The sequence below is a fragment of the Ammodytes marinus genome (assembly GCF_949987685.1).
Source record: "Ammodytes marinus genome assembly, chromosome: 17".
Classification (NCBI taxonomy): Eukaryota; Metazoa; Chordata; class Actinopteri; order Uranoscopiformes; family Ammodytidae; genus Ammodytes; species Ammodytes marinus.
This window is the reverse complement of record NC_137221.1, coordinates 26,262,947-26,288,131: the sequence shown is the minus strand read 5'-3', so window position 1 is coordinate 26,288,131 and position 25,185 is coordinate 26,262,947. Positions and strand designations below refer to the sequence as shown.

At 41.9% G+C, this 25,185-nt stretch overlaps 1 protein-coding gene across 1 annotated transcript in view; it reads left to right on the top strand.

The window, feature by feature from the left end:
- The first annotated feature begins 213 nt into the window (after positions 1–213).
- The window catches only part of LOC307264630 (ubiquitin-conjugating enzyme E2 E2-like), an 81,358-nt gene continuing 56,386 nt past the window's right edge, over positions 214–25,185 (top strand). The window contains exons 1-2 of the mRNA XM_080046075.1: positions 214–350; positions 13,100–13,291. Of these exons, the coding sequence (XP_079902201.1) occupies positions 13,107–13,291 (185 nt within the window). The 5' untranslated portion in view covers positions 214–350; positions 13,100–13,106. The remainder of the gene's footprint in view (positions 351–13,099; positions 13,292–25,185) is intronic.

The following is a 25,185-nucleotide window of genomic DNA, read 5'->3' as shown; positions in this document are numbered from 1 at the left end:
GAAAAAAAATAGCACTGTAGATTAATTCCTTACTGCTCTCATTTTAAATCGAGGCCGATTTTATTTGCAAATGTGCCACATCAGTCATGTGTTACTTTGGAAAAACCAACCAAAATAAACAATGAGAAAGTGCTGTTTGTGCTTTTATTTTGCCAGCTAAAACCGGAAACGAAGCGTGTTAATTGTCGCCGCCATGACAGTCGCGGATTCGTTGGCACATTCTCCAGCAGCAGTCACTGTAAGTGGACGGGAAGCAAACAGCGGACAGCCCCTTTAACGGCTTTACGGACTATACAGTGGACATTACAACACATTTCTCTCGCCGCCGTGCGTCCAGCCTCGTTTCAAAGGTGAGTCTCCCTCCTTCTTCTTTAAAAATACAACTCTGGAAACACAATAAAGCTTCATTACGGTATCTCCTGGAGGGAGGGGGCGGCGGCGGTGGTGGAGGTGGTTGGGGAAGGAGAGAGGAGGAGGGGGGCATCCATTCTGTCTTTTGTGCTGGAGCAGATTTGGCCGTGGTCAGCGCGAGCCCCGACACTGGATAGGGCTTTATAATGTCATCTCAGTGTGTCTCTAAGCTCCATCTCGTTCCATCTCCATCAACATGTCTCATACCGAGGTTGTCTCGCTGTAAACTCCTCACAGGGAGCCAGTAAGCGAGCGAGCACCGGGCTCCTCCAGTAGCCCCCATACTGTGCCTTGTTTTGTAAGCTATGGTAGCCTACTGCTGAATAGACAGAACGTCTCCCCCGAGTTCCGTCCGATATCAATCATTTGAAACGTAGCCTACTCCTCTTGAACCGTGTGTAGCCTACATACTTCACTGGGATGCCATAAGATACATTTTAAAGATGGTTAACACCAACAGCCACTGTTGTATTCGGTGTACACCCATTGCACCAAACTGCACTTGAGTCCATTAAAATAGAAACTTCTGTAATGGCTCTCCTGGTAGGCTAATGATAAGTCCCCACGACCTTCCACCTCTGATGAATAGGTTCATTTTAACTTCTATAGGCCTATCATCAATGATGATGATCAATCATCAATGATGATAGGCATCAAATGTTCATGATGATCATGAACATTTGCTACTTGATTAGCCTACTGACCTTAAAACGATTCTGTTTTGTATTACTTTTCTCATACATTTTTAGGTAAATATGCAATTTTGCATCTTTTTAAAAACAAAATAAATCAGATGTTGGATAAAGCCAGAGTGGAAATCTTAATTTAAATGTTTTCATTTGATGAATTAAAGGGGAACAAGCATAAAAAATGCATTTCCGGCATGTTTTAAGAAGAAAAAGTATCATAAATAGGATAATTAAGTGAACAAATCATTCTGTAATAACCTTCAGAATAATGCTAAGCACTGTCAATTCCATTCACCATTTACCATTTAAGATTGCTTGTGAAGTGTATTGATGTAAATTCTTAAGAAATTGAGATTATGAGTTCAGAATATTGGAAACAACTAATGTTGAGATAATGCTCATAAGTGATGGTTGTATAGGAGAAATACAGTCGTAATCAGACAAGGTTTAGTCAAATAAACACCTAAATGTACATTTTGGACTAGTTTGAAAGAAGACGTGTTATGGTATCATTACATTACATGTCATTTAGGAGATCATTTTATCCAAAGCGACTTACAACTGGAGCACACATTCATACACAGATAGCAGCAGCAGCTACCACGCAGGGTGCTGGCTAACTATCAGGAGACATTTAGGGTTCAGTGTCTTGCTCAGGGACACTTGGACATGTGTCAGGGAGACAACCACTGACCGTAGTTGCGGGGTCCACCACTATCCACTTCGCCACAGCCCCCTGTGAATGAGTGCTCCAATAGAACAGTGTTTTTGCCTGCAGCGTCTCACTTTAAGGAACAGTGCCAGCCATGTAGGGATTTAAATAGGAGTTTCTTAAGCTGGTTTCTTTACTACAACGTGCTTGAATTCAGAAGAAAAGGTTCAAAATAAATTGTTAGCTACGTTCAGCTAGCTGCCGTATGTCTGACATGTTAGCCTCCTCACGTACAGTAAAGGATAATGTCATGGTGTGACTGTGACCTGTCTCCTGGGTGTGATTCTTCTCTTGTCGGCCTGCTCAGTAACACACTCTTTGGAAAGCATTGCCTGAGGTTTGATAGTTATGGTTGAGGTGTTTTGACAGGTTCACACCTTAAGGGAGAAAATACATCTGCCCAATCTCTTCTGGATTGAAGAGCATGACTGCTCCGTCTGCAACTTTTGCTTTCAGTGTGTGTCCTCGCATGACAGCTAAAGAAGCCATCATTTCCCACATGGTAATAACAGCTACACAACCCCCAAGGGATTCCATTCACCAGAGTGTGTCCCTGTTATAACCTTTGAAAAGAACCCCTCCTTGTATCTTAGCTCATATAATCCTAGCAATTATCTCCCATATCAGTTCACCACAAATACACTTAATTGCATCTGTCGGCTGCTGTGTGTGTGCGTGCGTGGTGCGTGTGTGTGTGTGTGTGTGTGTGTGTGTGTGTGTGTGTGTGTGTGTGTGGGGCTGTCTGCGTGCAGTGGCTGTTTATTAGATGTCAGGAGCCGAGTCAGCTGGCCAAAGCAGTTGCCATGTAATGTTTATTGAACAATCTGTCTTTACTTCTGTCCAATTTGATATTCATTTCATCGCAGCAAAGATGCCCCCCACACACTCACTCATCTGTAGCCCCATCATACATTTTTCATAGTGGACCGGGGCGGGGGGGAATGTAAATAGAGGCATTCACCTTGAGGCACACACACACACACACACACACACACACACACACACACACACACACACACACACAGGCACACCACACACTCGGGGGGGATGGAGGAATTGGATTTAGTGAACATGACCTTGTAGGTGTCTTTCATTATTGAGACTCGCGACTTGTGACCGGCGGACGTTCAACCTGGCTGATTCTGATGGTTAGTGCTCAAAGATGTGAGGTCTGTATCTGAGCATGGCTCCAGATATAGGCCCAACTCTGTAGGCACACAATAAGCTTTCTACAGTTTTCTAGGATCATGATTTGTAATCCTACCAGGTAGCAGCTCCGTATGTTTAATACTGATGATGCTAAGTGAAAACACACACGTTGCCATCGAGGTAATTGGTTAAAATTGGTAAATAGCTTTTTTTCCGGGTGCTTTCACACCTTTAGCTTGTTGCTTTGTTTCCATTCAGAGGTTAAAATAGATACATGGAGCCTTGCATGTTTTCCTTTGGGTCGTTCTATGTAAACATTGTATGTCAGGCCAACGCAAAACACCAAAGGAGACAAACGCAGACCTGTCCTCAAACCATTACGTCACAGCCTGCGGTTCCCTTTGCCTAGAGCCCGGGATTATGCTGCAAAACCGTGCGCGCGTGTGTGTGTGCGTGCGTGCGTGCGTGTGTGTTTGTGTGTGTGTTTGTGTGTGTGTGTGTGTGTGTGTGTGTGTTTGAGTGAGTGAAACTTTTTGAAAATGACGGCATGATACTGATCCTATACAGGTTACCCTCAGACCATCTCCCATTGCTTCTGCTGCACATCTTCTGATAACACACATCATCACAACATTATCGCATTTTGGAAAAACATTTGATATTTTGTTACATTTATAGAAGACGTGAGTCAGCTCAAGACAGGCCGTGATACACTGATTGTATCACAGTTAAGGGATGTTGTTTGGCCTGATGCGAAGCGCATAATAAGCTTATATCGCTACATTAACCACAGCAACACAAAGAAACAAATTAGCCACACGCTAGCTAATGCTCAATGTTTTCTCGGGGGGAAGTTGTGTTTTTCCATGAACACGCAAAGCGGCATCTCGCACGTTAAAAATAAACAGAAATGGTATCAGTTATTCTTCTCTTCTTTCCAGTTCTTCTTATGCGTGACGCCACCTCACCTTAATGTAACTGCTGGACTGTGAATGGGCCAACCAGGGTTTATTTATTGGTTTAGTTCAGGGACATTACACACTAATCAACATTCAAAATGTAAGTGAGCCAGAGTAACGGCCTCCATACACATCCTGCGTCTACCTCTGGAGCGCGTCGCCTTACCTTACTGCTGCCTCTCTCGCGCTTTTTTCGGACACACATACAACGTCTCAACTGCTGCTGCTGCTGCAGCGCTGCTTCTAAAGCCCTATCTTTCTACATAGAGTTTTCATAGATAATTCCCATTAAAAATGAAGTTTTTTCATGTAATTTATGATGCATGCAGGGCTCCAGACTAACCTTTTTTACTAGGAGCACTAGCGCCCCTAACTCATAATTTTTAGGGGCGCAAACAGAACATTTAGGGGCACACCTTAAATAGACCTGCGACGCATCTATTCAAATGTTTCCCAATTTTAACTAAATAAGACCTACTGATATTGTATTGCGCTGGCAATGCAATACAATATGTTTTGTATATGTTTTGGACCAGATTGACAACAGTTGATACAGCTCATTCATTGTGTTTTTGATTTTGTATCACCATGTGAAATCCTTCAGACATTCCTTTTGGAAAAGGATTTTTTTTGCCCATTTTTACCACAGCCCCTACATCTGAGCCCTAAGATTTTTTCCTCCTCTATTTTTGCTGACTCCTCTATAAGGAAAATAGTGATTGGCCCAGCTAGATGACATTATCAACTCATTTGCATTATATGCAATTCTGAAAGAGGCAAAATTAATAGAAAATGTTGACCAAGTAATTTACAAATTAACTAGGCCTATTAACATTCCAAACTTTTTGGGTTGCCATATAACTACAAGGTTAGCTTTTTATAGACATGCAGTGGCCTATTGAATGTGGACCTACAGGTGAAACTCGAAACATTAGAATATCGTGCAAAAGTTCATTTATTTCAGTAATTCTACTTTAAAGGTGAAAATAATATCTTATACAGACTCATTACATGCAAAGTGAGATATGTGAATCCTTTATTTGTTTACAGGCGAACAAACGTGTGTGTGTGTGTATGTAATGAGTCTATATAATATATTAGTTTCACCATTTAGGTTGAATTACTGAAATAAATTAACTTTTGCACGATATTCTAATTTTTCGAGTTTCACCTGTATAAAATAATTTTCGTGTTCACAAACGTCACCTGACACACGGTGCTGTCTGTCTGCTGGCTGCTGCAGGTGGCGGGGGGCTGCTCAGACTCAGCTCAGACTGGCCATGTGACTGAGTGCTGTCAGCGGTGAGGAGTAGACAGAAGCCGTTGCTACTCTGCTCTCGTGAGCGCGGTTTAAAAAAAAGTTGCAAGATGTGTCGCTGGTCTTTAACAGCCTTATCGCTATAGCGGAAAGTCGGCAGGTATAGAGGAAAAAGTCACCAGTTGGCAACATGTTAAAGACGTGATGAAAGCGGGACACTGAGAGGAGAGTAGGTCACGTGATCCGCGCGGTTGATCGTTTCTATAGCCCCTTTTACACAGAGATTGCGGCATATTGACGGAACAACATCACTCCAAAATGCCGGCTTTGCTTGCTTCTGTGTTATTTACACAAAACCAAGCAACGCCGGCCTGCTGGCGCATCAGTAGCCCCTTTTACACAGCGTTCCGGAATGAAAGTGGTGCTTGTAAACAGCGTCAGGTGTGACGTAAACATTTAGCGCCGCGCCGGTCAGCTGCTTTACAACAACAACACTGGCTGGTGAATTGAGAGCAGAAGTGCTGGAGCTTGCAGTAAGAGGGCCGTATTTTACTGTCCCCACGATGTGCCGTTTGATCTCGCTAAGCGCTGAGTCCAACATCACTGGGACTGTTAACCAAACTGACAAAATCAATCCGCTCACTGCTTCACCTCTGTGTCTGTGTGTGTGTGTGTGTGACAGGTTGGCTGTGAGCGAGTCTCTTTGTAAGGGCAGAGATCTGCCAATCAGACAACACATACACATACACACAGTGTGTGAAGTCACGTTACTGTAGACTGAAATAAAGTGTGGATATACGCTCAGACTTAGGATAATAATAGCGGCGGCGATCCGGTCGCAGCCTAGCTTAGCCTAGCCTAGCTTAGCCTAGCCTAGCTTTCCCATTGTACAACTTCCCCTGGGCAGAAATAGACTCATAAACTCTGCAAAATGAAGCGTGGGGGTTTGGATTGAGCACTCCCGAGGTAGTAAAATTCACGGAACAATCTCTCGCACCTTTCTTCCCTCGTTCCGCAACGGTCGCATTTATACAGCAGGGCGGAGGGCCGAAATTCCGGCATATTCCCGGCTTTCACTGGCTGTGTAAAAGGGGCTACTGATCACTCGCGGACAGTCCCTTCTCTCTCTCTCAATGAAAACAAATCTCGGCGAATTTTCCGGGCGTGCACGTGCCCCTAGATTTAAAAGTACTCGCATTGTTTCAAAAAATGGTCGCAAAATGCGAGCATTTGGTTGCAGTCTGGAGCCCTGTGCATATGATTTATATTGAGTCTAATGAGTCTCGACAGTAATCCGTGTGCCCCATTGCAGTGTTTCCCCTACCATTATACAGGCCTGGCGGGGCCGCCAGGCCAACGGGACCCCTCGCCAGGCCAACAGCAGCCTGACTTAAAAAAAACTGCCCCTTGTGTGCGCCTGTCTTTACAACCTCTCGTTTGATCATCCCATCAGCTGATCTGTGTGTCTGCATGTGTGTCTGTGCGCGGCGCGATGCGCGTGTGCATTCGGTGCGCACTTGTTAAACACGGAAGCCAATGAGCAGGAGCATGACTAGCAAGCAAACGTTGAACTAGTGGCGAAAATAAACCCAGCGTCTGCTCTATGGAGATATTAAGGACTCAGTAACAGGGACGTTGAACAGGAAAAAGTGCTGAGCAAAACATAGAAAGTTAAAATCGTTACGTCGCCGTGGCAACACACCCAATCTGTATCAACAGCAGAGAGCGCAGAAAAAACGGCATGCACTCGTTTCAGTAAGTTTACTGAAGTGCCACACTGCTACTGACTTTGACATTCTCAGAAAAGCATTAATTTATGTTCAAGGGACATATTAATTTATTTATTGTTTTAACTGTTAAGTTATCTTGAAAACAGCTGGCTATTGTAGGCCTGCTTTATTTTTTTGTATTAAATTGAGAAATAGGCTAGATTAAATATAATGGTCGGAATAGGGAATTTGCCTTATGTAGCAGACATGTTGATAGGCTAATCATGATGTGTAGCCTATGTTAATTAATTTATTTTCAACAAGGCTATTTGCATAAAAAAAAAATGTTTCAATAGGCTATAGCTTCAAGGTGAGGTGATTCAGATTATTCCAGAAATGAGTACTATACAGGACCTGTCTATATGAGATCTTAGTGTTTATTGTTTTATTGAAATCCACGTGTTTTTCTTCAATAGTTGACATGGCTTGTGTCTCCAAATTATTACAGAAAATAGTTATAGGCAGGACATATGACATTGTTTACAGAGCACAGAATTAATCAGATTTCGCCTCTCAAAGTGCACCAGATTGATGCATATACTTTAAAAGGATAAGGTTTTCTTCTGAAGGGGGATGCCCCCAGACTCCCTAGAAGGTCCATTCTCACCCAGCAGGATCTAAAAATCCTGTGAGAAACACCAAATGTACAAACGTACTGAATGTGAAAGCATAACCCTATGCCCTCATTCTTAACTGGCTGTCAAAAGAGGCTCATCCCAAATGGGGTTCGTTTAGGTCAATTTCTTCTAGAAATTTGGTACGCACACGGCGCACATACTCTTGATCAGCTCTTACCACCGGGCCTAAAAAAAATTCTAGGGGAAACACTGCATTGCCTTTTTTTTGCCAAGTTTTATTTTGAAAGGGACACACCAGGAAATGGTGAAACTACAGCGAAAGCTGCTGGTACAGGGCTCCAGACTAACTTTTTTCATTGGGTGCACCGGTGCGCCTAACTTTTTCATCTAGGTGCACCAGCATATATTTTGGGTGCACCAAATTAGTGCTGCATGAATTGGAGAAATGCGATTATAGTGGCCAATATTGCGATTTGCGATGCAATATAATAAATGGTAGGCTATTATGATCCTACTTTCTTGGTTTTCAAGGAAGATTTGAGAATATTGACAGCTTCGATACCTGATCTCAATTTAAAACAAGCACATATTAAGAATCAGTGAAAATATAAAAAATAAAGCTTCTACTAGGCCTATACTGTTTTCAAAATAATAAAAATTATAGTTAAAAAATGTAATAAAAAAAAAAATACTTCCCCATTAAAATAAATGCATTCCTCCAAAGACAATAGTCTCTATAAGCATTATCGAGTCTCCTTATCGATCCGGGTCTTTATCGATACCACTATCCATACTTTTCTATTATTTTGTTGAAAGATAACTGGTATTATTGCTTTAATTGCCCATAAGATGATCAGAGCTCAAGATAGGATGTTAAACAGGTCATAATTCCATAGTTAGGCTACTATCTATTTTAACACATTTGACACCGTTAGCAACTTTTTTTTAAGCTAACTAGCTCTATATCACATGCTATATCCTGCCGATTTTAACATGGATTTGAAAACTGGATAACTATTTTTAACTGACAGGACTTTCTACACCGTCCGGTTGTATGATAACTACCGCTGCTTTGAATGACTGTTGATGCGCACGGTGCCGACTCTCCGAGCCCGTCTGCAGCAGCAGCTGTGCGCATTTTTTTTATTTTTTTGGACTACAGGTAGACGGATACTGAGTTGAAGGAGTTTTTTTTCAACCCAAAGACAGTTCATGGTAGGCAACTCTTTTATATGCCTTTGTTTTCCGTCAAAGTTCAGCGTGGATGCTGCTGCGCGTCGGCGTCCATGTTTGTTTGTTTACTCTGCTGTCGACTCGGCAACCGTCTTGCACGCCGTGTAGGTGCGCGCGCAGATACACACACACACACACACACTGTCAGAGGGGCGCTACCAAAAAGACGAGAGGAGCAGTTGGAACGTATAGACACACGCGCGCACATTTATCCTACATTGAATCGCAATCGCAGCAGCCAATTTTGCGGTTATGTAATTGCACTAGCTGCTCACATCGCAATTAGATGAATCGTGCAGCATAACACCCAATATTACATTTAATATGACGTGATCAATTTCAGGTGCACTGGTGCGACCAGTGGAAATATCTGGTCGCACTCCACAGATTTTTGGGCGCATGTGCGCCCAAATTAGGCGCACTCTGGAGCCCTGTGGTATGAAGCAGGCCCCCAGGACTGTGCCTTCTCCTAGCAGCCAGCATGGACATGTGGCCAAGCCATTGGTATTGCATGGTTGGGGGAGGAGCTTATTTTTATGCGGCCCGTAGGCAGATTTCTCTGTCCACACAGTACAAGTGGCGAACAAGATTTTGTCTCTGCAAAACATTTCTGGATATCAATCATAGGCTCATACTTATCTTTAGACCATATACTATTAAAATGGAAGTTTTCTCATTTCAAAACGCCACCTCAAGCGTTTTATTAGCCCAACGGCTTTTAACGGCTTTCAGTTTGTTTTCGCCAGGCTAGATGCTACAGAACGAGACACCCGCCTCCAGTCCGCTACGCTTGCTGCCCTCTTTCTTGATAGGTCCATAATGCAGCTACGTCCATACTACGTCATGCTTCCGGGCCGCATGGAATTTCCGGATTATGCTTCCTTGTTGCTTCTCTGCGCCAATGAGCAGCTTTCATAGGAATGAATGGGCGCCGTGTTTCAATCCGGTGTCCATTTCTTTATATGTCCATGGTATGAAGTCAATATGACTCCCAGCAGAATATGGCCCAATCCCAAATGACTCCCTAGGCACTTACACTCCGTGAGCGAGTGTGGAGTCACACTCGCGGCTGTGGAGTGCCACTCGATCATTAAGGGCGAGGGTATAACAACGGTGCGGCTTTGGCAAGCCCTCGCCTCTGTCAGACGGAAACAGGAAGAAACCTAGAGACACTAGTTTGTTAAGTCTTTATTTCTCACCCTAAAATAACATTCCACCACATTTATATTTGACCTGAAACACTCTTTACATTCATAGGCTACGCATGTGAGAGTAAAATGTAGTATTGAATAAAAACAAACTCACTCCTATGCTTTTTTGGCTGCATAATTTATTTGTTGTTAAATATTTTCTAACTGCATATTCTAAATTTTACCAGCTCAGTCTGTAGTGGAGAAAACGGGTGTTTAATCCGCTGTTAAATTATCCTTTTAGTTTACATGCACAGCAGCATATAAAACCAGGGAAAATAACAATATTGTGCTGAGGCATGTATTCCACTTGTCATGATACGTTAATCTGCCATTACGACCGGCGAATCGCGGCAGTTAATCAGCGTGCATAAATTATAATGCACTGCAAGGGTGGTCATAAATAAAAAAAGTCATGCGCTCCAGCTGACTGACGTCACCGCCGCTATTACTACCCCTCATCGGCTTTAACAGAAACACAAATCTTACTAACAATTTAAGGAAATAATAATCACTGTCCCTTATTAACTTGTGGGCATTTTCTTCATCTGCTTCGTTTTATCTTTTATCCACGGTCCTGAAAATACACTAACGGTAGACAAGTGGCATAGTCAATTCAACAACTGTAAAACAACATGTTCGTTCCGATATTGTAGGATACCCTCTGGTTCCGTCATTTAGGGCTATGCAAAAAATAATCAATCAAATGTCTGTTTGAGGTAAGAGCATGTTTAATTTATAATTCGGGAAACAAACTCCATGGAACTCTCATTTGTCATTTCAACTCTTCCATTCCGGACATAATTGATTAGCGGACACCTGTGTCAAACGTAGGGCTGAGCCTCCATCGATGCAGACTCGGTAATCGAGGGCTTTATAACCCACTTACACTCGAGGCTTGGTGGATTGGGACGGCACTCAATATGGCGGGCCCTCCCCGCGAACGCGCAAACGGAGGGATAGTGGATAGGGAAAGGGTGTAGGGGGTGGATCTAGATTGGGCCTATTTCTGTATCAGTTAAAGCAGAGAGACCCGAGAGAGACGCACGGCTCTCAGAAAAAAATAGGCTCTTCCTCCTGAGGCAGCGCGGCACAGGTTGGATCTGTGGCCTCTCTAGGTTGATTACACGGTCGGTGAAAAAAAAGTCAGACGTAGACGTGCAGTAGACGCGCAGTAGAGGTAGGATGTGTGTGGAGGCCGTTAGCCTAAGAGGCTAGTTTTCATCTGTTGTCCCCTGCCAGATATGTAAAAGGCAACCTAAAATTACAGATATAAAATGCACTTACAAAACAACATAGTCGACTCAGAAAATACTGTAACACATAGTAAGAATGAATAGACAGACAATGGCAAACAAACAATAAAATAAGCAGACAATAAAGCACAGTGTACATTAAACATTATAGGAAAGTGCACAGAACAGTAGATTTGTAGAGTGTTTGGTTCAGTTTGCGGGGTTGATTGGGTTTTGAGTGCAAAATGAAACTGCTCCGAGGTTTGAATGGAAGCGGGGCCAATGCAATCTCGGCTGGCTTGTTTTGTTCCACATCAGAGATTGATGCAGTGTTGTTCACATGCCTAAACAAAGTGAGACGACAGGGGGAATGTTAATGCTCCCTGTTTCAGAAAAACACTGCTCAAAACCATCAGGTATAAAAGCACCCCAGCTATTATAAGACCACTTTTTATCCAAGCTGTTATACAGTATACTGGCATTGTTCATTAGCGCAAAATTGCCTTCACAAGAGGAAAAGAAACACAGCAAAACAACAACATGCATTATTTCCAAATGACATGGGGAGGGGGTGGACTATCCAAGAATTGAATATAAGAACGTCAGTGATATATTCCTGTATTTCTCTTTTAGCAATACACTGCCCGGGCCCCAAAAAAAAGTCACACACTCAAATATCTCGTTGGACCATCTTTAGCTTTGATTACGGCACATATTCGTCCTAAACACATTTTGATAAGCTTTATTTGGCACATTAGGTTGCTTAGAACCTAGACCTGACCAACTGAAGCAACCCCAGATCATACTGTACACTGCCACACAGGCTTGTACAGTAGGCACTAGGCATGATGGGACAGGGAGCATCACTTCATCCACCTCTCTTCTTACCCTGATGCACGTCTTGCTGCTAAAATAGAGAAATAATCTGTTAACCCTCATTTTACATAAACAAAGCCTACGAGAGGTAGCTTAGAGAGAGAGAGAGCAAGCCTGCAAACTGTAGGCTATACAGATTAGTTGTAACAGTAGCATCATGCAGTCCAGTATAATCTTGCATTCACATTAACTGGATTTGTGCCTTGATTTATCACTGAATGCATATCTAAGACACAGTATTTGATTATTTATAAGATGAAAAAGCCTGTAGCCAAAATCTGTTCTGTAAAAACTTTGGCGTTGTCAAAATAAAATAAAGATTAAAACCCTGGCTTTATCCAACATCTGCAATCAGTTCGATTTTGCCAACATTTGCATATGTGTTCAAAGATTTCTGAAATAATTTTTAATACAAAAAAATAATTGTTTTAATGTCAGTAATCGACCAGCAAAGTTTTATGATGATATCTATGAATTAAAATCTTTACACTATTCACCTGCAGTGTCTCGCCTTCACAAAGTCATTCTCCTCTCGACAGTGGTTGACGTGGTTACGATCACACTCCATTGTAACATTGGTTAATTAGAGCCATCCAGATGAAAGACCCTGCAGTATAGAGTGTGTGTTGTTATGTTTCAGTGCCCCTGTCTCCTGGAACAGCTTACAGCAACAAATTAAAATGAATACCATGATATCCTTTAACCAATTCAAACATACTATCTTAAATCTACCAAACTCTAACTGTAACTGTTTTAATTAGGCCGTATTGTACTTTTACCAATTTTATTTTATTTCCAGCCACTCTACACCTGTGTGTCTAAAATGTTTTTCTTTACCAGCTTGTTGTGTATTTGATGTACATATTATTGTTTGTTTCTCGACATCTTTGCAAATGAGGGTCCACCCCTCAATATCTCGAGTATGAATAAAATAAAATAAAATAAAATAAAATAAAATAAATCAATAAAAATAAATCAATAAATAAGTAAAAAATTAAATAAATGGATTCAGCATAAGACTGTTTTCTATGTGTGTGCAGTGTCAGTATGTCCAGTGAGGTGCAGCCGAGGCCGGACGACAGCCCTAACACCAGTGGGGGCAGCTCTGATGCAGAGCAGAGGGAGGCGGCCCCACCGGAGCAGCCTGGCCCTGAGCACCAGACCCAGCCCAAGAAGAAGGAGGCTAAGATCTCCAGCAAGACCGCCGCCAAGCTCTCCACCAGCGCAAAGAGGTATAGCTACATCTCTGTCCCCACATGTCCTCTCAATGAAACATTGTGTTGAGTTCTCCTTACACCAAATATATATAGAGAAATATCAGGTTCTGAAATGTGCTTCATTGTGTGTGGATAGCTGTTTGGAGCTGTCAGTTGTGTTCACACACGTCACCGCTCTGCTTGCTTTATACCACTGACAAATGGACTGCCTTCTTGAGATCTTAAAGGCTGCTGGGAAATGATGTGCTCACTGTTAATTAGATAGATAATTACCAGTCTAGGTTGACGAGATAGGCTACTGTCTCATTTAGACAAGGAGGAGCGATACACAACACTGCTTAGAGGGCTCTACATTAACACTCGCCAAATGTGGGTAAATATCATAGATAGTATATAAAAGTAAAAACTCTTAGGTGAGTAAGTTATTACACCACTTTGGCTGGTGAAAGATGTGTGCTCCCCGGGCGGCTTTTCTAACGTCTGATAGACTCTTGTCACCACCACCAGTACACAGCTTTCTATATAGAGCTGTTAAGCGGAAGTGGCTTACTTCCGGGACATGGGACCTCTCGGCTCGAAAAATTACAACGGTAGTCAATGGAAAGAAATGTATTATTTTCTGGTCCCAGTCATGAAATGCCTTCGATTACACATATGTTTTGTATGGATTTAGATGGTATTTTTTCGTGCAAAGAATGGAACAATTTAGCGAGTAGAAGCTGGATACGGTCAGGTTTTGTGCAGAGCGCTTTTGTGGACTACAGCTCTTAGCTGCTCTTGACACTTATGCTATACGTCACCACCACTCGCACCCGCTTAGCTCAGAAACATGGCTGTGTCAATAATGCACTTTACTGCCTTCTTTCAAGGACAAGACAAAAGTCTTCAGCGTGGCGAAAACCACTACACAAGTGGACATGTGGAGAGTTTCAATTTCTCGATTGGGGAGATTGTTGGCGTTGTCCACGCCAGCCATTAGCATTAGCATTAGCACTGTCAGTCGAGAAGTGGAGGGAATGTGTTGAGGTGACGTCACAGAGGCGACAAGACTTGTAGTTGTTCTCGTAAAAAAATTTCAAAAGCCATTAGACGAATAATCATACAACATACCATCAAACTCTTCACATGAAAAATTATCATTTAGACCCATACAAAACATATAATGTTATAATGTAATCCAAGGTATTTAATGACTGGGACCAGAAAATAGTAGATTACTTTCCATAGATTCCCATTAATTTTTTTTCAGCCGAGAGGTCCCATGCCCCGTAATTCCGCCACTTCCGCTTAACAGCTCTATGCAGTTCAGTTACTGCATGTGCGAACAGAATATTTCCTGTGCGCCTTCACATTAAAAGCCTGTTACTAGCCAAACACAAGTTGACTTTTATTTTTAAGCAGATAAGAACAGGAAGTTGTTGCCTTGCAGCGCAGCAGTCAATAGCAGCGTTTTCCGTGTTTTCAGACGTACGCAGTGAAATGAAAACAGAGGCTTGTCATTTGCAATACTGACGGATGCAACTAACCAGCCAGTGATGCATGTTTAACGTATTTCCGCTCAGACAGGGGGCGGCAGTTGAGTAGGAGGTCCATAATGTGGACAAGAGTCACATTGCTGTTTACACTTCAATTTGAATGCGGACACATCGGACACAAGCGACGTAAACCACCTCTGATTGTGGTTTTTGTGATCCGATCTCAATGCGTCTTCAGACTGTTTCCACCTGTAGATAGAGCTGTATTCATGTGATCAGATGACAAAAACCAGATGTTAATGCCAAGTGGAAACGGGGTCATAGTTAAACCAAAAGAATAGGGTGGCAAACAATGCCAGGAGTTTCCACTTTAAAATGTGGCCCTGGTGTTTTTACACCCGTTCACTGATGCAACAGAGCACTGATTGACTCTAGTTGCCTCATGGCAGGTTGGCATTGGATGGCACAGAGTAACAGCAGTTGTTATCTGATTGGGGTCTCAGCTTGCTAAGCAGTTCCAGTGCAGCTCGCGTGTTAGATGCTGATACCAAAGCTGTTGAGAAAAGAGAGACGTTATTATTCCCTTGACTGTGACGCTTACTGGCAGCTGTAAGGTAGGGGTGTAACGATCCATCGATGTAGATCGATCCATCGATTGATTTGCGAACGATCAAACTGCATCGATGCAACGTCCAAACATCGATGTTTGAATTGAACATTGTTTGGTGTTGATCACAGCCATTCTATTTAAAATGATTGAAAGAGGGTTTGAAGTTGAGTTTGCTAACTAGTTTGTCTGACCATGTAAAAAAAAGAAATAAAAAAAAAACATATGGCCACAATCAAAGGCAGGTTGAACACTCCTGCTGTCATAGAGATAATAATCATTTCAATGGAGTCAACTGTGAATGCTTCCAGACAGACTTTCAAAGATGGCAGCGACATAAAAAAAAAATAAGGACCTTGAGGCTAACCGCTTTATAGGAAGGTTGACAGGCACAGTGTTATTTAGTCGCCTTTTCAGTGCCCGGTTCCTGTAATAAATCATGGACTGCTCCACACACACACCAAGCCAAAGTCGGTGTTTTTCCATCATTAAAAACTGTGCTCCGATGATATTGACTTGTTTGCATCATTCGGGTGCACACAGAGTCAGGGTAATGGTTTAATGCTCGCAGTGTCTCACAGGACTATCAGAGGCAGTGAGTGTAGCAGGGGCATTAGAGAAAGCAAACCCTGTGTTCCGAATCGCATACTCTTTCTTTTATCTGTTCTACATACTACATCCAACGATAAAAATAATCAGGTCTGCACTAGATTCTGGGTCAGAATCGCCAAATCGGATGCTGTTTTCAACACTAAAAATCTCGGTCTTTCTAACCATCCTAAATAGTAGATAGTAGAACGTATGCGATTCGGAACGCAGGCAAAGTGTCTGGGTAAAGAGCCCATGTACCAGCAGTAGAATCAGTCCTTTTCCCCTTTGGATTCCCCCCGGTCTCACTCATTGCACCACTCTCTCTCTAACTAGGTCCACAGCTTCAGCCGTCCAAATGTGCCACCTCAGGAAAAAAAAGTGAAGATAAAATTACACAGCACGTACTCAAGCTGAGCAGGCCTCCATAACTATGGAGATTGTGTTACAGGCTGTGTTGTGTTTTCTCTTCCTTCCCGGAGCGAGTCGTGTGCAGTCATTTCCCTACAGAGAAAAATTCAAAAGGAGAATGGCCGCCTCCCCCTTTGGATGCCCTTACCCTGTTATGTATCATCATCTTTCCTTTCATGATGAAGGCTTGTCATTGACATCCTTCATCAGTTGGCCTCTTAGTCAGTTACCTATTTGTTTATTTCATTTCTCACTACACTGACAATGCTCACATAAGGGAGTAGCAGCAGTGTGTACTTTTCTTTTTGGTTGTTTTTATTGTGTACACTAGACAAACAAATATTTCTAGCACTGTATATGTAAAAGAAAAAATCTAAATTCCAAGGCAACTATCCGTCAATGTCTGATATTTTTTGTGTTGAGGCCAACTAAAACTCTAGCCTGCTCCTACCAGACCATTGTACATTTCATTTGTACAGAATCAACTTTTACACCAACTTACACCACAAACACCTGTAGCATTGGCCGCGCACATGGCTGCACCACGATAGCACTATCTCTGATTACATTTGATTTGATTTTAATTATTTTTTAAATTATTATTATTTTTAAATGTGCTCTGAGGAACTTTTTAAATTTTTCTGAAACAGTCTAATTGTTTTTCCTCTGGTGATCATAAATGATATTACATCTTCATACTCCTTTAGCTGATTGATATAAATTCAAGCCATCAATGTAGTTTAGCTTCAAGTCTATTAAATTACTATTTCACAATTTTAAGTTTTTTATCCATGTCTTTCAATTTATTGATAATTTCAGCAAGACATATTATTCAAACCTCTATATATTCCACTTTTCAACCCCTTTTAAATTTCTTTTACATAATTATGACTTTTTTAAACTTGTTCAAATCTTCATACTCAGCTATCCAGTTTAGCGTAAGCTGTTTCAGCATTCACACGCATTTTCAGCATTAACAGTTACGAGACCTTCAGTGCAAAGAATGCTATTTTTCTTAATCCCTTTGTCATGGGTACGCTCACCCAGGAACAACAGCTGGCATAGTAAAAACAGTACTGCTTTTGTCCAAAGGGGACGCTAGAATTAACACAAACTGAAAGTTCCCCCGAGACACCTTTTAAATAATAGAATATGGGTTTTATCTAACTGGGTGGGCCACCCAAGTAGAGCCTATGTGTGGGAAATACTGAGGCAGTTCCCATTAAAACTTAAGATTTTTAGTTGGCCTCAAAACTCAAAAATCTAGTGAAGACCATTGCCTTGAAAATGTGAGTTTTCCTAACCTTTTCACTTTTACAATGCACCGTTGTGTGTCACTACTACCAACCTCCCACAAACTCACTGGTTGCTCTATACAGCCTATGATGTGAGTGTTGATACACACAAAATGCTGGGAAAGATATCAGGATAACATGCGACAAGGATACCAGCGTGCTTGGAATCCAAATGGGAATGTTTAATTGAATGTAGGGGAGAACGGGGTAATGTGAGACACTTTTTACATTTGTTCCCCTCTAAGCGAGCTAAAATGATTTATCAGTCAAATTTACACATTTCCCATTAATTCAGGATGTTTCCTAGAAATGGGCATTAGCAGAATTTATTCAAGACAAAGGGCAGTGAAAATATTATTGTTTAAAAAAAAGTTGTCTTGTGTCTCACTTTACCCCAGCTGTGGGGTAAGCTCTGAAACTACCATAACAACACATGTTGTAACAGTTAGAATCCTGACAGCTAGCTTGAAAACCAAATATCCCGAAACTAATGTCGGACTAACAGAATCATGGGGTTTGGTCAATTAAGCAAAAACAATTTCTAAACACTTGAAAGTAACTCTGATCAAATACAACATATAATTCATATTCAATAATTAACATTCAAATGACAGATAGAACCAGTTAGATTAAAACACAGCCTGAGGGTCAGAACACAGGACCCTTAGAGCCAGCTAGTGTCTGGGGGTCAGAGCAAAGAACAATCAGAACCAGCTAGAACAGCCTGGGACTCAAAACACAGGACTAGACCCAGCTGTCTTTTTCCATCTTTTCAGTCTTTGATTAATATTTTTCTGCATTTGTTTTATTGGGATCATTCATTGATTAAATACATATTACTTGGAGTCTATTGATGTTAAAGGTCACTCTCCTGTCCCCCACATACATAAGTGCCAAACCATGCCCTTGCTGACACAGGGCTGTACGCTTATTTTTTTAGGTGGTAGCACTGGTGTTAACAAGCAAAAAAAATCAGTAGCACAAAAATAAATTTGGTAGCACACAAAGTATGATCGAAAACTTGCATAAACTTAACCCTTGCATTTCGCTCTAATTACCTTTGAGCATGTCATCTTGGTCTCATTTGAGATTCTCAATTAATATTATATCCTAGTGTGTGCAGTAATAATTATGGAAAAATGAATAGGGGTGCACTGATTGCAATTTAGAAAAAAGAATCTAACCTGCCAATTGCAATTTTTTGCTGATTCAGAATTATTATTATTATTATTATAATGTCCTTCTGTTAATTAAAACCAAACTTCAAAACATTAAACATAGCCTATTAAATAAATAAGTATACATATTGGTACAATTTAGGATAAATTAAATAGGTTGTTCTGAATGTGTTGGGAGTAGCTTTTCAGTGGCTTATTTAAAACTTTGTTTAAATAGACTAGGCTACTGTTGACTGCTCGCTGCAGCTGAATGAGTTGCCTTTCAAGCTAGAAAAAAGCGCTAACTTACTGTTCTTACCGGCTTCAAAATAAAAGTCAACTCACGTTTGGCTAGTAACAGGCTTTTAATGTGAAGGCGCACAGGAAATGTTCTGTTTGTACACGCGCTAACTTAACTGCGGTAATGTGCCGTCTCCTTCCGGTAATTGCCGTAGGTGAAAAACTGTCGCACTGTACAGCCCTGTGACACCCCTTCAACGATCAACCCCCACCTCCAGCCCACATTGTCTTTTGTCTTATTCAAACTAGTCTCCTTGCTACCTCAAATATAATGGATTCATTAAAAGAGGGCATAGACACTGTCTCACTTTACCCCACAGCATTTGTCTCACTTTACCCCACTGCCACAATTTGAGAAAAAACTACCTCTCTCAGCAATTCAGGCTAATCTTCAGTTAAAATCATCACATGGTTTCATATGTTGGTAGTTCATCAACATGTATGATAGAAGTTTTTCTACCTGAATCAATTTGCTTTGGCACAACCAGGGTTTTTCCTGGCTCAGAATGGGCCTTTGGGGGGTGAGAACACAGAACAACGTTTTTGGAGTCGAGACTGCAACAGTAAAGGCGAAAAGTTTGTGAATTTTAGGAGCGGTGTGGGGTTGAGAAAGGGGAGCTTCAATGATAATTTTATTACGATTATTTTGTCTTCATGATCAAGGGAAGCAGTAATATAAATTGAAATGGACTATTGAAATGCAATTAATCGCCCAGCCCTAAAAGAAGGATGACTTGTATTTGGCGGAACTAGAAACACATTTAGAAAGGTTTTAAATAGGGCTGGGCGATATATCGAATATATGCGATGTATCGCGAGATGTTCTCCAGGGGATGTATAAAACGACCCTATCGCGACCATCGAATACAAACTGGCACATAATGTGTTTTTTTTTAGCCGCCGCCACCGGCAAACTCGCTGGTGTTCGCTTCTCTCGCTCTTTCCTGTGGCTCTCTGCCCCTCTGCCTCACAGACTCACATGCATTGACAACTCACTCACTCCCCCCTCCCAACCAGAGTCTCCTGGGCGTGCACCTGTGACGTAGTCTGCAGTGTGTCCTGTGTGTGTTTACTTTTATCGCCATGTGAAAACAACGAGAGGGGGAGAAAAAAAGACGAGGGCTCTGCTCTTATGACAGCCGAACGAGCGGGTGGAGGGGGCGCGAAAGACGCGATGGTGGCCGTCGTTCATAGCATGGACCTTTTTTGTAGGTCCATGCTTATGAGAAGAAGGCTACACAGGCGAACGACCGGGGGAGGCGGCCGCTGTACACAGCACAGCCTGCCCTGGTCCTTATTAGAGGAAGGCTAGTGGCTACTAGGGGTGTGCACGTGTACACGTGTACACGTGTAACCGTTTAGTAAATCATAACCGTTTAGGAAAAATCAATAAACGAAAACCGTTTTTTTTTTTTTTTTTTTCTTTAAATTTCAAAGTTTTTAAATATGTTCTGGAGACATGCGTTTATTGATTTTACATCACTAATAAACTAATTGGGGAGGATAAAAGCTAGTCTGCCGAGAATCTGTCTGTCCCTCGGCGAGTGTGTGTGTGTGAGTGAGTGAGTGTGTGTATCGGCGCACACACACACACGGGGAGTCGCCGTGCTGGGACTCGACTCACAGCCATGTAAGAGTGATGAAAGATAACCTAAAGATTAAAGTTACCCGGTTGACGTGAACTACGCTCGTAAGTAGCCCGAACTTTATAACACCTGTTCAACATGCATTTAACGTGGACATGTAGAAAGCGATAGGCTATATTAATCAGGAAATGAATGAAGCGCGATTATGACGGCGAACGTGTGTGTGTGTGTGTGTGTGTGTGTGTGTGTGTGTGTGTGTGTGTGTGTGTGTGTGTGTGTGTGTGTGTGTGTGTGTGTGTGTGTGTGTGTGTGTGTGTGTGTGTGTGTGTGTGTGTGTGTGTGTGTGTGTGTGTGTGTGTGTGTGTGTGTGTGTGTGTGTGTGTGTGTGTGTGTGTGTGTGTGTGTGTGTGTGTGTGTGTGTGTGTGTGTACCATGGACCTATTATAAGAGGTGTGTAAACGAGCGTAGTTCATGTCAATTGTGTGTTTACAGGCGAACGAACGCCTATGTGTGTGTGTGTGCTCGCGCGCGCCTACAAGACGGCGGGGGCACGAGGACAATGACGTCACGGTTAACCGTGTACACGAAAAAAAATGTGTCGTGTACACGGTTAGGCATTTTTGTAAACGTTCACACCCCTAGTGGCTAAACATGCGAAAGAACGGGGGAGGCGGGCGCTTGACAGCATAAGCGGCCGCTGTACAGAGCCTGGTCCTTATGAGAGGAAGCCGAACGAGTGCCGGGGGGCGGATTACTCCGACTTCACGGAGAGTTTTTGGTCCAACGTCACACAACCACGGCATCACATTTATTACGGGCAGCCTCTTATAATAGGTCCATGTCAGCACCAAGGGAGGTGCACACCGTTTATCAACTAAAAGTCTATGTAAAGTAGGCTACATTTGCGAGTATTTTTTATAAAATAAAACATAGTGTTTTAGTGAAAATGCAGGAGGGCTAATAAAACAATAAGGCAGGTAACAGAGGGACGATGAGCCACCTGCTGTTGGGCGCTCGCATGAATCTCTCTCTCGGACTAACAGGCAGAAAACGAAACTTAACTTATACACTATAGACTGGGAGCAACTGCTCTTAAAGCGACAGTAACCATTATAAATGTTAGAGCCTTTTATACACATAGACTACTATTATGGAGAAAAACCTGTTCTGTATTTAAAGTGTGGCTGCTATCTTCAGGGGGTTAGTGGTGATAAACAATTAGTAAGTGGTTGTAATTAGGGTCCGACCGATATATCAGCTGGCCGATTTAATCGGCCGATTATAGCACATCTCCGAAAAATCGGCATCGACAAAATGGCAGATTTTTTGCCGATTTTTTATTTATTTATTTTTATTCCAGAAATCATGTTGAGTGAGATGCATTGCTGCCCTGGAGGTAGCCTTATAGCATATTAACAGCAGCAGCAGGGGTGTTGTAATACATTGGATTAATTCACACTTGATAGTTCCCCCAGACACCAATAGCAGAGTCATTGGTCATCTCTTGACTGTTAATAGTAGTTGATATTACTATAGTTATTATATAGAATTTATATAGTGCTTTATTGGAGGTCATTCAAAGACACTTTACATTAAACATATAGAAAGTCATACTTATAGAAAAAGAAAACAAAATACAGACAAATTAAAGATAAGGTTTGGAGTGGAGTCCGGTGTAATTATGCTTTCTTAAAGAGGTGAGTTTTGAGTTGACTTTTGAATGAGTTTATTTAGTCTGAGATGCTGATGTTTGGAGGGAGAGGGTTGGGTGCAGTTACATAAAATGCTCAATGTCTGAGTTTAAAAATGCGTCATGTCACTTTTGGCATATTTGTAACACTTTTTTTTTTTTCTCAGCCGAGCTAAGGGTGTAAGGGCAGGGTGTCATATTGTATCATATTGTATCATATATCATATTGTATGAAATGTAAAGCCCACTGAGACAAATGTATTTGTGATTTTGGGCTATACAAATAAAACTGATTTGATTTGATTTGATGTAGAGTAGAGTAGATGTAGAATAGAGTAGATGTAGAGTAAGAGTAGAGTAAATATGATTAAGGCAATTATGCTATGAGGCTAACGATAAGTGAGAAAACACGGTAAGCGCGTACGAGACAGCATGACAAAGTGTAGGTGTGAGACTGTAACCTGACAACAGTCATTACAACTGTCTGCTAGAGCTATACCTCTGTGTGGCCTCTGTGCTAAATGTACAAATTCACCTCTTGCAGGTAATTTGCAATCAGTCTTTTATTGAATTTATTTACATTATTCAATTCCAGTCAACAGATTAAATGACTTCTATAAATGCATTGAGAATAAATAAATGAAAGGTAAACAAATAACAATAGACATAAAAAAGTGACGTTTTAACTTGTTTGACAAAGGACGCAAGCATCAAGTATCAGTGTTTCCCGCACGTTCACTCAGCAGCGGCGCCCGAAGACTCGATCGCCCCTTGTTTTGAGCCTTGTTTTGGGCACGTCCAGGAGCAGCTGTTTGGAGGACCTTAGTGCTCTGGATGTAGCGTGAACATGGAGAAGTTCACTTCAATGATTAGGTGTTGAGCCATTTAATGATTTAAAAGCCAAAAGTAAACATTTAAAATCAATCCTGTAGTGAACAAGAAGCCATTGGAGATAACGGAGCACAGGGGTTATGTGGTCCCTCTTTTTTGTGCCTGTTACGAGGCGAGCAGCCGCAATTTGGACACATAACCAGGGATGAAATGGAACCTCTCCAGGCTTTATTCACTAAAGCTTTTTTTTATGTGACACAACCATGACCAGCAGCAAAACCAATTAGCCCAGATATATCACATATGATGCCTTTATCTAACATGCCCCTTTTGACATCAATATCAATTCATGCTCAAGTGGTTAACCCATTGTTGACGGCTGCTAATTTTCATGGCGCGCCCAGCATAGAATGCACCGTCTTTGGTTCAAATACACATGAGGTGGGTTTTGTTGATTTTTTAAGAGCATGTGACCACCCAAATGTTGTGTAGTTTGCCGAAAATCACGTCAATCAAATAAAAAATTAAAAAATAAGCCGGCTGTGTCGGCGATAGTGTATTACAGAACAGTTATGCTTGCACATTGCATCTATTTATTAACAATATTTGTGAATTTAGGCTATATTTTGGGCTCCAACTCAAATTCAGCCCAGCCAGTTGATAGTTAAGTTTCAGTTTGGTTTCATCTCCGTGGTATACAGCCGTTTGGACCAGCTGATCGGCTCCCGACAGCGGGAGTCAGTTTGCGTTCCAGTTGTACTGGGAAGTCGGATTTATGGTGCCAGTGATAACTGAACTAAATTATAAAATAAAGCTATCTCTTCCTTCCTCTATCCGTCTATCATTATCCCTCCACTGCACACTCAGTCACTACTATCCATGCTAAAAGGAAGCAGGATTATAACCGCCATATAACCACTTAGCACATTATTTTTAAATATTTTATATTATTTATTCTTTTTTTCCCCCCCATGTAATTTTGACGATTTTTAGAAAAATGTGTTGGTTTGTAAGCGCTAAGGGAGCATGTTTAAATAAAACCTGTGAACCTTACCTTTTAGATGTATTTTATTTCATGTTTCTATGTGCTATGTGCTATGTGTATATTAAGATTTTGGTAGACGTCGACAATTCGTTGTATTTTTTCAGAAAACCCTCAGGACATGCATCCTAGATTGACATTAGTCATCAATGGGTTAAAGAAAAGAGCAAATATTCACCCGTGCATTCATGTGTTGATCTTGTGTGACGGGAGATATTCTGCTCCGGAGCTCATTAGAAAATCAATGAGGTATTAAGTGTGTGTACACTTCCAGATTGATTTCACAGGCAGGATTTATATATATATATGTTGTGTGTGTCTATTGCCTCGTTTCCACCGAGTAGAGCGGGTCGGATCGGAGCGGTTCGGTCCGGGTAGTTTGGCTTTTCATTTGCCAAAAGTTGGGTAGGGTACGGTTTAAGCGCACCTAACCGCTCTGAGCCGCTCCCGATCTCAGTACTCCTCCGTAGGGGTACTGGCCGCCTGAAAGGGTGCCGAAAATGCATGAGAAGGCGGAGCTACACACTGCCGTCATTTGATTGGTCGGCAGAATCATTTCCGCCATGTGTAGTCACCTCGGCAAGAGTCTTGTGTTTTGGCGAAAATGTGAGCACAGCACTGTTTATTGTGTGGTGTTTTTCCTCGTCAATAAATTAATCAGTTGGTTACACTGTGTCCCACTGCATAGCTGCCGCAGCCAGCACTGTTCGCTCACTGTCTCTATGAGTTGCACCGAGCCGTCTCTGTGTTTACGCCATAGCCTAGATAGTAGTAAATACACGCTCACAACAACACGGGGGGAATAAATAAAAAAGCGGCTGGTTTGACCGAGCAAAAACGAGAGACCGCTGGCTTGACCACAGTTGGTCGAAAGAATCATTTCCGCCTTGTGTAGTCACCTCGGCTAGAGTGAAGAGTCAGTGTGTT